The sequence below is a fragment of the Girardinichthys multiradiatus genome, chromosome 13 (assembly GCF_021462225.1).
Source record: "Girardinichthys multiradiatus isolate DD_20200921_A chromosome 13, DD_fGirMul_XY1, whole genome shotgun sequence".
Lineage (NCBI taxonomy): Eukaryota > Metazoa > Chordata > Actinopteri > Cyprinodontiformes > Goodeidae > Girardinichthys > Girardinichthys multiradiatus.
In genome coordinates this window covers 35793510-35805550 of record NC_061806.1, presented here as the reverse complement: position 1 = coordinate 35805550, position 12041 = coordinate 35793510, and the positions used below count along the sequence as shown (strand labels likewise).

General features: G+C 45.2%; 1 protein-coding gene across 1 annotated transcript in view; it reads right to left on the bottom strand.

Moving 5' to 3' along the window:
• LOC124879306 (atrial natriuretic peptide receptor 1-like) overlaps positions 1 to 12041 on the bottom strand; it is a 62666-nt gene that overhangs the window by 10673 nt on the left and 39952 nt on the right. Inside the window, exons 13-16 of the mRNA XM_047383796.1 lie at positions 9637 to 9708; positions 5183 to 5342; positions 4013 to 4168; positions 488 to 656 (exon numbers count right to left, since the gene is read on the bottom strand). Coding sequence (XP_047239752.1) covers positions 488 to 656; positions 4013 to 4168; positions 5183 to 5342; positions 9637 to 9708 — 557 coding nt within the window. The remainder of the gene's footprint in view (positions 1 to 487; positions 657 to 4012; positions 4169 to 5182; positions 5343 to 9636; positions 9709 to 12041) is intronic.

Sequence of the window (12041 nt, the reverse complement as noted above, 5' to 3'; positions counted from 1 at the left end):
ATCATAGTTAAACTTTTTAAAGTCAGTCAGTCAGTCAGTCATTTTCTCTACCGCTTCTTCCATAGTGAGTCACGGGGAAACTGGTGCCTATCTCCAGCAGTCTATGGGCGGGAGGCAGGGTACACCCTTGACAGGTCGCCAGTCCATCACAGGGCAACACAAACAACCATGCTCAAACTCATTTACACACCTAAGGGCAATTTAGAGAGACCAAATAACCTAACAGTCATGTCTTTGGACTGTGGGAGGAAGCCGGAGTACCCGGTGAGAACCCACACATGCATGGGGAGAACATACAAACTCCATGCAGAAAGACCCCAGGCTGGGAGTTTAACCCAGGACCTTCTTGCTGCAAGGCAACAGTGCTATTAACAACGCCACCGTGCAGCCCAACTTTTTTAATTGAATTACTGAAATAAATCAACTTATTCTAATTTATTCAGATGCACCTGAATAGAGAAGTTATGAAAAATATAATTTTGTTTACCTGTGCTGCTTTCTTAGGAGAATCTTTATGGTGTTAAAGTCAGGCCTTTCACTCGGCTCCTCGTTCCAGCAGCGCTGCATGAGGACCCCGAGCTCCTCGCTGTGACTGTGGAAGCAGAGGGAGGGACGGAGGGGAGGGACGCCACCCTGAATCACTGCCTGGATGATCTCTGTGAGTGTTGGACAGAGGGAGATCATGTTATACAGGTCCTTCTCAAAATATTAGCATATTGTGATAAAGTTCATTATTTTTCATAATATCATGATGAAAATTTAACATTCATACATTTTAGATTCATTGCACACTAACTGATATATTTCAGGTCTTTTATTGTCTTAATACGGATGATTTTGGCATACAGCTCATGAAAACCCAAAATTCCTATCTCACAAAATTAGCATATCATTAAAAGGGTCTCTAAACGAGCTATGAACCTAATCATCTGAATCAACGAGTTAACTCTAAACACCTGCAAAAGATTCCTGAGGCCTTTAAAACTCCCAGCCTGGTTCATCACTCAAAACCCCAATCATGGGTAAGACTGCCGACCTGACTGCTGTCCAGAAGGCCACTATTGACACCCTCAAGCAAGAGGGTAAGACACAGAAAGAAATTTCTGAACGAATAGGCTGTTCCCAGAGTGCTGTATCAAGGCACCTCAGTGAGAAGTCTGTGGGAAGGAAAAAGTGTGGCAGAAAACGCTGCACAACGAGAAGAGGTGACCGGACCCTGAGGAAGATTGTGGAGAAGGGCCGATTCCAGACCTTGGGGGACCTGCGGAAGCAGTGGACTGAGTCTGGAGTAGAAACATCCGGAGCCACCGTGCACAGGCGTGTGCAGGAAATGGGCTACAGGTGCCGCATTCCCCAGGTCAAGCCACTTTTGAACCAGAAACAGCGGCAGAAGTGCCTGACCTGGGCTACAGAGAAGCAGAACTGGACTGTTGCTCAGTGGTCCAAAGTACTTTTTTCGGATGAAAGCAAATTCTGCATGTCATTCAAGGTGCCAGAGTCTGGAGGAAGACTGGGGAGAAGGAAATGCCAAAATGCCAGAAGTCCAGTGTCAAGTACCCACAGTCAGTGATGGTCTGGGGTGCCGTGTCAGCTGCTGGTGTTGGTCCACTGTGTTTTATCAAAGGCAGGGTCAATGCAGCTAGCTATCAGGAGATTTTGGAACACTTCATGCTTCCATCTGCTGAAAAGCTTTATGGAGATGAAGATTTCATTTTTCAGCATGACTTGGCACCTGCTCACAGTGCCAAAACCACTGGTAAATGGTTTACTGACCATGGTATCACTGTGCTCATTTGGCCTGCCAACTCTCCTGACCTGAACCCCATAGAGAATCTGTGGGATATTGTGAAGAGAACGTTGAGAGACTCAAGACCCAACACTCTGGATGAGCTAAAGGCCGCTATCGAAGCATCCTGGGCCTCCATAAGACCTCAGCAGTGCCACAGGCTGATTGCCTCCATGCCACGCCGCATGGAAGCAGTCATTTCTGCAAAAGGATTCCCGACCAAGTATTGAGTGCATAACTGTACATGATTATTTGAAGGTTGACGTTTTTTTGTATTAAAAACACTTTTCTTTTATTGGTCGGATGAAATATGCTAATTTTGTGAGATAGGAATTTTGGGTTTTCATGAGCTGTATGCCACAATCATCTGTATTAAGACAATAAAAGACCTGAAATATTTCAGTTAGTGTGCAATGAATCTAAAATATATGAATGTTAAATTTTTATCATGACATTATGGAAAATAATTAACTTTATCACAATATGCTAATATTTTGAGAAGGACCTGTAATAGGTTTGTTGTTGGGGGAAGGACTATATTTTGAACTCTCATGATATAACTTGTTTTGTTCTTCCTGTGCAGCACTTTGGGGCAACATGTTTGTTATAGAGGGCGATATAAAAAACGCTGGCACTGATGTTAACATTCTGTTTTAGCTACAATATTTGCAACTCTAGAGGGAACTAGATGACCTGTAAAGCTCCAGGTTCATGTGTTTGACCAGTCGATTGGTGTATGACAAAGTGTTATGATTCTTAGGTGTTTGGTGTCTCTCTGTCTCTGTTTTAATCATTTCCTGTTGTCTTTGTTCTCTAAATCTTTTTTATTAGTGCATTCCATGTGTTTAGTTTCCTAGTTTATTTTTATGTTCTTTCTTACGTCTAGAATTATTCCTGCTGGATCTCCGTTAGATTTTGTCCCCTGGGCTTCTTTGTTTCTCTATTCAGCTCCTCTGTGTTAATTAGTCTCCCTCCCTCAGTCTCCCTCCTCATCTTTTGCCTCAGGTGCTCTAAGTCATCCTCTTATTAACACAGCGGCTTCTAATGTCATTCTCCACACCTCCCTCAGCATATAAACTCTCTGTTGGTCATTGTTCTCCACTGGAACCTCCTGCTCATTATTTCACGTTATTCTCCCCGTTTTATTGCCTGTAATTCTTTCCATGCTTTATGTCCTGTTCTCCTCATGTTCCGTGTCCTGTAAGTTTTCTATTTAGAATTAAACATCTTCAGTGTACTTATTCCATGATCCTGCCTTCACCTGGGTCCTATTCCAAAATCACACTTTGTGACACAAAGCCCCTTTTTGTCTTAAATCCAACAGATTGACCTTTTTTATTTATTGGGATTTCCTCTGTTTCACCCATTTCTTTTTGTTGCAAACACTACAAGTTGCAGAGATTGATTGACATCATACAATCTCATACAATATAAGTCTGTGTTTGAATGGAAAGGCATCCAGTTGCATCTGGCTATATAAAGGGTAAATAATACTATCATTATCATATTACACCAATTACAGTCCTAATTAATAAATTAGAATATCCGTTCCAATGAGTCTGGTGTGTCAGATTAAAAGTATCTTTTCAAAATAAGCGTTAAGCAGGTATTAAACATACTATTAATTAAGCCCGAATTTCTGTATTAAAATGTTTTTTATTGGTCTGATGTAATATTGTGATTTTATATTATATTTTCATTACCTGTAAGCAGGAAATAATCATAATTAAAAGAAATAAAGCTTGAAAACATCTGTCTGTGTGTAATTAGTCTATTAAATGTGTTTCACTTAGTGAATAGAGTTAATGAAATAAATTAACTTTTCAATGATATTCTAATTCATTAAATGGGTCGTTACAAATCTCACTATATTAATTTCAGGAAATTTAGGCTCCAATTTCAAGCCTTTGCTTTCTTGTAAAACCTGCAAAAAGCATTTGATGATTCAGATTTAAGGTTAGAGGGACTTTGTTAAAGTGAGAATCTTAAAGTGAGTTTTCTCTGTCCTTGAAGCTGACCAGACAGCAACATGTGTATTTCAGAAGTCAAGATAACACCTGACACCGGCGGGGCATGAGCTGATGAGTTAGTGACATGCCGATGGCGGCGGCACATCAAGCTGCCACGTAGGAATGTAAACAACACGACGCTTTCATCACATTTGTGTTTTAGCTAAGAGATTAGACATCGGGCTCCGCTCGGGTCTGCCTGCAGTTCAACACTGACCTTTGGGAGAAAGGGAGTGCGAGTCGAGGTAGAAAACTCCCTTTAGTAGAGCAACCTCCTGCAGGATCACACCAAAGCTGTAGACGTCCCCCCTCTGCGTCCCGCTGGCGGGTGGACACTCTGTCCTCAGGAGCTCAGGAGCAGTCCACAGGTTTCCTGTCCAGTGATTTAAACAGTTAACTTTGAATTGTTTTGAAAAATTTGGGATTTTTTACAGTGGCCAGCAAAAGTATTTACACCCCCTTAGACATTTAGTCACTTTACTGAAAGTGAAAAGTGTGTAACACTTAGCCCTCCATCTAAACTTAATGGCAGAGCAACGAGAGCATTATTCACAGAAGCAGCTATAAGGCCCATGGTAACTTTGGAGAAGCTGCAGACATCCACAGCTCAAGTGGGAGACTGTGGACATGAAAATATCAGTATTGCATGCCATATATATGGCCTTTATGGAGGAGTGGCATGTAGAAATCTGTTGTTGAGAGAAAACCAATAGAAAATCTGTTTAAAGTTTGCCACAAGCCATGTAGGGGACAGAAAACATGTGGATGAAGGTTGCTCGGGTCAGATGAGACCAAGATTAAACCTGGAAAACACTATATGTGGGGGGAAACTAACACCATAGTGGTAGCAGTGTCATGCTGTGAGCATGCTTTGCTTCAGCAGGAACAGGGAAGCTGGCCAGAGCTGATGGGAAGAAAGATGGAGATAAATGCAGGACAATCCTGGAAGAACCTTGTTAGAATCTACAGAAGACTTGAGAAGAACAAACAGGGCAGGAGGTCCACCTTCAAGCAGGGTTATGATCCTTAACATACAGCCAGAGCTGCAATGCAGGGGTTAAATTAAAACACATCCATGTGTTAGAATGACAGTGTTTTGACAGCGCTCTGCCCAGTCTGACCAAGTTTGAGGTATTCTGCAAAGAATATGGGCAAAAATATTTTTCAGAATTTGTAAAGCTGATATGCTCCTACAGACCTGCACCTGTAATCACAGCAAAAGGTGATTCCACAAAGTTCTGACTCTAATTGTAAACAATTACGCACTACTTTGTGTTGATCTATCACATAAAACCCAAATAAAATGGTTTATTCATCCCTAACCAAACACAGCTGCATGTATTAAACACATTAAGTAGGTGAGCATATGTTTGTGCGTTTTTCATACGTGCATAGTAGGCGTGTGTGTCCTCAGGGAAGCTGCTGGTCCGGAGACTCTGCAGTCCATAGTCTGTAATCTTCAGCACAAACCGGCTGTCCACCACACAGTTGGATGACTTCAGGTTGCCATGGGAGACAATGACGCTGTTGTGAAGGAAAGCCATCCCCTGAAGAGAAACAACCAGACGAAACAATGTTTCTGATTGCAAATATATGGCAGAGATGGGAAATAAATGCGGGATGTTAATTTGGAACGTGATAGATGAAGAATATGTTTCATTAGTGAAGTCAAAGAATAAATGCTGTCAGAAAACCCACAGAAGCTGAAACAAAGTACTAATCATGAGGCCTTTTGGACTGGGATTAAATATTTTTCTCCATTTGATAGAAAAACAGGTACTCGTACTCGTCATCATACGCTTTATCCGGGACCGGGTCGCGGGGGCAGCAGACTCAGAGACGCCCAGACGTCCCTCTCCCCAGACACCTCCTCTAGCTCCTCCGGGAGGAGCCCAAGGCATTCCCAGGCCAGCCGAGAGACATAGTCCCTCCAGCGAGTCCTGGGCCGTCCCCTGGGCCTCCTCCAGGTGGGACGTGCCTGGAACACCTCCCGAGGAAGGCGTCCAAGAAGCATCCGATATAGATGGCGGAGCCACCTCAACTGGCTCCTCTCGATGTGGAGGAGCAGCGGCTCTACTCCGAGCCCCTCCCGGATGGCCGAGCTCCTCACCCTATCTCTAAGGGAGTGCCCGGTCACCCTACGGAGGAAGCTCATTTCAGCCGCTTGTATCCGGGATCTCGTTCTTTCGGTCATCACCCAAAGTTCATGGCCATAGGTGAGGTTAGGAACATAGACCGACCGATAAATTGAGAGCTTTGCTTTTCGGCTCAGCTCTCTCTTCACTACAACGGACCGGCACAGCGCCCCCATTACTGCGGCAGCCGCACCGATCCGTCTGTCGATCTCCCGCTCCATTCTTCCCTCACTCGTGAACAAGACTCCGAGATACTTAAACTCCTCCACTTGAGGCAGGAACTCCCCTCCAACCTGAAGAGGACAAGCCACCCTTTTCTGGTCGAGAACCATGGCCTCGGACTTGGAGGAGCTGATCCTCATCCCAGCCGCTTCACACTCGGCTGCGAACCGGCCCAGTGCGTGCTGTAGGTCTTGGCAAGAGGGGGCCGGCAGGACCGAGTCATCTGCAAAAAGAAGGGACGAAATCCTCTGGTCCCCAAATCAGACCCCATCCGGCCCTTGGCTGCGCCTAGAAATCCTGTCCATAAAAGTTATGAAGTTATGCAGTTATGAACAGGACCGGTGACAAAGGGCAGCCCTGCCGGAGTCCAACATGCACCGGGAACAGGTCCGACTTAATGCCGGCAATGCGAACCAAACTCCTGCTCCGCTCGTACAGGGACCGGATGGCCCCGAATAAAAGGCCCCCGATTCTATACTCCTGGAGCACCCCCCACAGGGCATCACGAGGGACACAGTCGAATGCTTTCTCCAGGTCCACAAAACACATGTGGACCGGTTGGGCAAACTCCCATGAACCCTCGAGTACCCTGTAGAGGGTATAGAGCCGGTCCAATGTTCCACGGCCGGGACGAAAACCACACTGCTCCTCCTGAAGCCGAGATTCGACTATCAGCCGGACTCTTCTCTCCAATACCCTGGCGTAGGCCTTACCAGGGAGGCTGAGGAGTGTGATCCCCCTGTAGTTGGAACACACCCTCCGGTCACCCTTCTTATGTAGGGGGACCACCACCCCAGTCTGCTAATCCAGAGGCACTGTCCCCGTCCGCCACGCAGTGTTGAAGAGGCGTGTCAACCATGACAGCCCCACAACATCTAAAGACTTGAGGTACTCAGGACGGATCTCATCCAACCCCGAAGCCTTGCCACCACGGAGCTTATTAACCACCTCGGTGACTTCAGCCTGGGTGATGAAAGAGTCTAACCCCGGGTCCCCAGCCTCTGTTTCCACCAGGGAATGCGTGATGGCAGGATTGAGGAGATCCTCGAAGTACTCCTTCCACCGCCCGATAATGTCCCCAGTCGAGGTCTGCAGCTCTCCACCCCCACTGTAAACAATGTTGGCGAGGCACTGCTTCCCCCTCCTGAGGCGCCAGACGGTTTGCCAGAATCGCTTCGGGGCCAACCGGTAGTCCTTCTCCATGGCCTCACCGAACTCCTCCCAGGTCCGAGTTTTTGCCTCTGCCACAGCCCGGGCCGCGGCACGCTTGGCCCCACGGTACCCGTCAGCCGCCTCAGGAGTCCCACAAGCCAACCACAGCTGATAGCACTCCTTCTTCAGCTTGACAGCGTCCCTTACTGCCGGTGTCCACCACCAGGTTCTGGGATTGCCGCCACGACAGGCACCGCAGACCTTACGGCCGCAGCTACGGGCGGCAGCATCGACAATAGATGCAGAGAACATGGTCCACTCGGACTCTATGTCTCCAACATCCCTCGGAATCTGGTCAAAGCTCTCCCGGAGGTGAGAGTTGAATACATCCCTGGCTGTGGGCTCCGCCAGGCGTTCCCAGCAGACCCTCACTATGCGCTTGGGCCTGCCAAGTCTGTCCGGCTTTCTCCTCCTCCAGCGGATCCAACTCACCACCAGGTGGTGATCACTGGACAGCTCAGCCCCTCTCTTCACCCGAGTGTCCAAAACATGCGGCCGAATGTCTGATGATACGACAACAAAGTCGATCATTGACCTCCTGCCTAGGTTGTCCTGGTGCCAAGTGCACTGATGGACACCCTTATGTTTGAACATGGTGTTCATTATGGACAATCCATGACTAGCACAGAAGTCCAATAACAAAGCACCACTCGGATTCAGATCGGGAAGGGCATTCCTCCTGATCACGCCTCTCCAGGTGTCACTGTCGTTTCCCACGTGGGCGTTGAAGTCCCCCAGCAGAATAATGGAGTCCCCGGGAGGGGCTCTATCCAGCACCCCCAACAGGGATGCCAAGAAGCCCGGGTTCTCCGCACTACCACTTGGCCCGTAGGCGGAAATGATAGTCAGAGACCTCTCCCCAACCCGAAGGCGCAGGGATGCGACCCTCTCATCCACTGGGGTAAACCCCAACACGAGACGGCTGAGCTGGGGGGCAACAAGCAAACCCACACCAGCCCGCCGCCTCTCCCCGTCGGCCACTCCAGAGTAGAAGAGAGTCCAGCCCCTCTCGAGGAGATGGGTTCCTCTCGACCTCCCGCACAAGCTCAGGCTCCTTCCCCCCCAGCAAGGTGACATTCCACGTCCCTAGAGCCAGCCTAAGCATCCGAGGATCGGGCCGCCGAGGTCTCCACCTTCGTCCGCCGCCCAATCCTCTTTGCACCGGAAAAACAGGAATTAAAAAAAATATATATATACTTTACGTACAAGCACAGCTCAAGAAATATCGTTAAAAAGTTTCAATATTTTCTGTCACTCATTTCTGAAAATGAAACCCATATATGTATTATTTTTGTAATTTTGATGATAACTTACAGATCATGAAAACCCAAAATTATGTGTTTCGGGAAATTAAAATTTTAGAAAAAAGTTATAGCATATTTATAGAAAATTGAGTGGAAGGAAAAAGTGTGGCAGGAAATATAACTGCAGCCTTGAGAGGATTGTCATTTTTAATCCATTTAAGAATTTGGGGGAGCTTGACAAGGACTGGACTGAGACTGGGGTCAGCACATCAAGAGCCACTATGCACAAACGAATGGGCTGTTGTCAAGAAGAAGGTGAAAGATACCAGACCCAACAATGCAGATGACCTGAAGGCTGCTATCAAGGCAACCGGACTCAGCAGACTTTCTATGAATTTACTCTGTGAATAACCAGCTCCTTTGGCAATAACCTTTTGTGGATTCCCTTCCTTGTGGAGGATGTCAGTGACAGTCTTCTGGACATCTGTCCATTCAGCAGTCTTCCCCGTGACTGTGTAGCTCACTGACTGAGACTGAGAGACCATTTAGAGGCTCAGAAAACCTTTGAGGTGTTTTGAATTATTAGCTGATTAGAGTGTGAAACATTGAATTTCCAATACTTAACTTTTTTCAGTATGCTTAAATTTTAAGACACTGAATTTTAGATTCTTGTTATCTGTCGTAATCATCAAAATTACAAGAAAAAACGGCTTGACGTATTTCCTTTTATGTGTAAGAAATCTATATAATATATGAGTTTCAATTTCAGATGTAAGTGACAAAAAATATAGAAAAGTTTTGCGATACTGAAATTTTTTTTAGCTTTATTTGTATGCTTTATAAATAACTATTATTAATGTTCAGATGTTATACCTGTGATTTTATTTTTTTTATTCCTCTAAGAGTTGTTATACCACATTTTGTCTGCTAGGGGTGGTAGAACAGATAAAGTGCTGTGCGATTGATAGTATCTGTTCTCACTCCACTCGCCCAGCAGCACTCTCGTTAATCTCGACCCAGGTCGTTACCTTGACGATATCAGTGATGAGAGAGTATCTGAACATCCAGTCCAAAGTGATGCCATCGCTCTCCATCAGGTCCTGGAAGACAAATACACACACAGATTGTTCCGGACTCTATATCTACAGTTTTAACTTCATCTTTACTACATGTGGGCTCATAAAACGGCCCCGACAGCTAACAAGTGATGCCCCGAAGGCGATGCTGGGAACTTAAACAAGCACGCCCACACAGAGGTAGTGCCATCAGGGTCATATCTGGCATACAGGATGTTATTTCTGCTTCACTGCACTCATACAGCGAGCAGAGAAAGGTCCTAAACTCCATGAAATTAATGCAACTCACAGCTTATCTGAGGACAGACACAGTTTTAAAGTAAAACGTTTTAAGCGAGTTTGAAGATAGAGCAGTTGCTCATCCAAGCAGGAAAGCAGGAAATAAAAATTATTTCCTTTTCATAAAAAACAATAAAATGTTCTGAAATGAAACTGACTTCATCCTAAATCTTCAAACTGTAGACATGTCTTTACTTTGACAGCTTTTGTAAGCAGTGTGGATATTTTTGCACGCAGTGGAAACACTTCTGAGGGCGTTTTAGCGAGGGCATCTGCACGAGGACGACGCAGCTTTCAGTCTCCTCGCAGATGTTCCACCATGGTGCTAAAAGCATCTCCATCCTCTCAGGGCAGAAAATAACTTAAATTCAGCGGTCATCTGGCAACAACCCAAACCCCACGCAGCCCACAGCAGCTGTTGCTAGGTTACGTTGCCGGCAGGTTGCTAGGTTACAGTGCTGGGAAATGACTGTAACTGTGCAGAGGACTTCTGGATAGCCAACAGGAGCTGATGGTTGGAGGGGCTGGAGTGGCTGGTCATAATGTAAAAGAGTGTGATGCGGGGATGATGATAGGTAACTGATAAAGAGGCAGAGATGTTTCTACAAAATCTTGGATTTTGAACAGTGGATAACAAGTGGCAAAGTTTAACACCACTAATGTCACCTAACCTGACCATGGAGCCTATTATGCAGTGAGGATGTCAGACCTACAAAACAATGTTCAGCACATCTAAAAATCAAATCTTGTAGAAACAGGAAACCACTCAACCAAAGACACTGATACTCTGGGATTTTTTATATCAATTAAAGCCTCTTGACTGACTTTTCTGTAAAATCAGTCAAATCACCTTAGATGCACTTAGTGAACAAAAGAACAACAAGCCATGGTCGGATTTTCAATTTATTTTGCTATTTTGTTGTAAATAGTTTTCTGTTCTCTCAAAAGCTTTTAAGCTCACATGCCTCTGGTGACATCACATAAGGCAGTGGGGTCCAAACCTTTTTCCGCACAGGCCATAAAAACGTTCATTTTTTTCATTAAAATGCACAAATAAATTCATAGGGATATATATTTTTACCTGCTCAATAATAAACTAAACATGCAATATTTTTATTAAAATAAACGTTGCCTGTCTTTTGTAGAAAACGGGTCTGTATATCATTATAAATCTGAAACAGAAAGGTGTATGATTCTCTAATTTTTATTTAGTTAATGTTTTCTACTTTCTTAGAAAATGTTTAGTCTTTTATAAGCAACAAAAACCAGGATTTTGGTCAGTCTTTCATCGAGAACATGTGCTGTACAGGTCCTTCTCAAAATATTAGCATATTGTGATAAAGTTCATTATTTTCCATAATGTCATGATGAAAATTTAACATTCATATATTTTAGATTCATTGCACACTAACTGAAATATTTCAGGTCTTTTATTGTCTTAATACGGATGATTTTGGCATACAGCTCATGAAAACCCAAAATGCCTATCTCACAAAATTAGCATATCATTAAAAGGGTCTCTAAACGAGCTATGAACCTAATCATCTGAATCAACGAGTTAACTCTAAACACCTGCAAAAGATTCCTGAGGCCTTTAAAACTCCCAGCCTGGTTCATCACTCAAAACCCCAATCATGGGTAAGACTGCCGACCTGACTGCTGTCCAGAAGGCCACTATTGACACCCTCAAGCAAGAGGGTAAGACACAGAAAGAAATTTCTGAACGAATAGGCTGTTCCCAGAGTGCTGTATCAAGGCACCTCAGTGGGAAGTCTGTGGGAAGGAAAAAGTGTGGCAGAAAACGCTGCACAACGAGAAGAGGTGACCGGACCCTGAGGAAGATTGTGGAGAAGGGCCGATTCCAGACCTTGGGGGACCTGCGGAAGCAGTGGACTGAGTCTGGAGTAGAAACATCCAGACCCACCGTGCACAGGTGTGTGCAGGAAATGGGCTACAGGTGCCGCATTCCCCAGGTCAAGCCACTTTTGAACCAGAAACAACGGCAGAAGCACCTGACCTGGGCTACAGAGAAGCAGCACTGGACTGTTGCTCAGTGGTCCAAAGTACTTTTTTCAGAT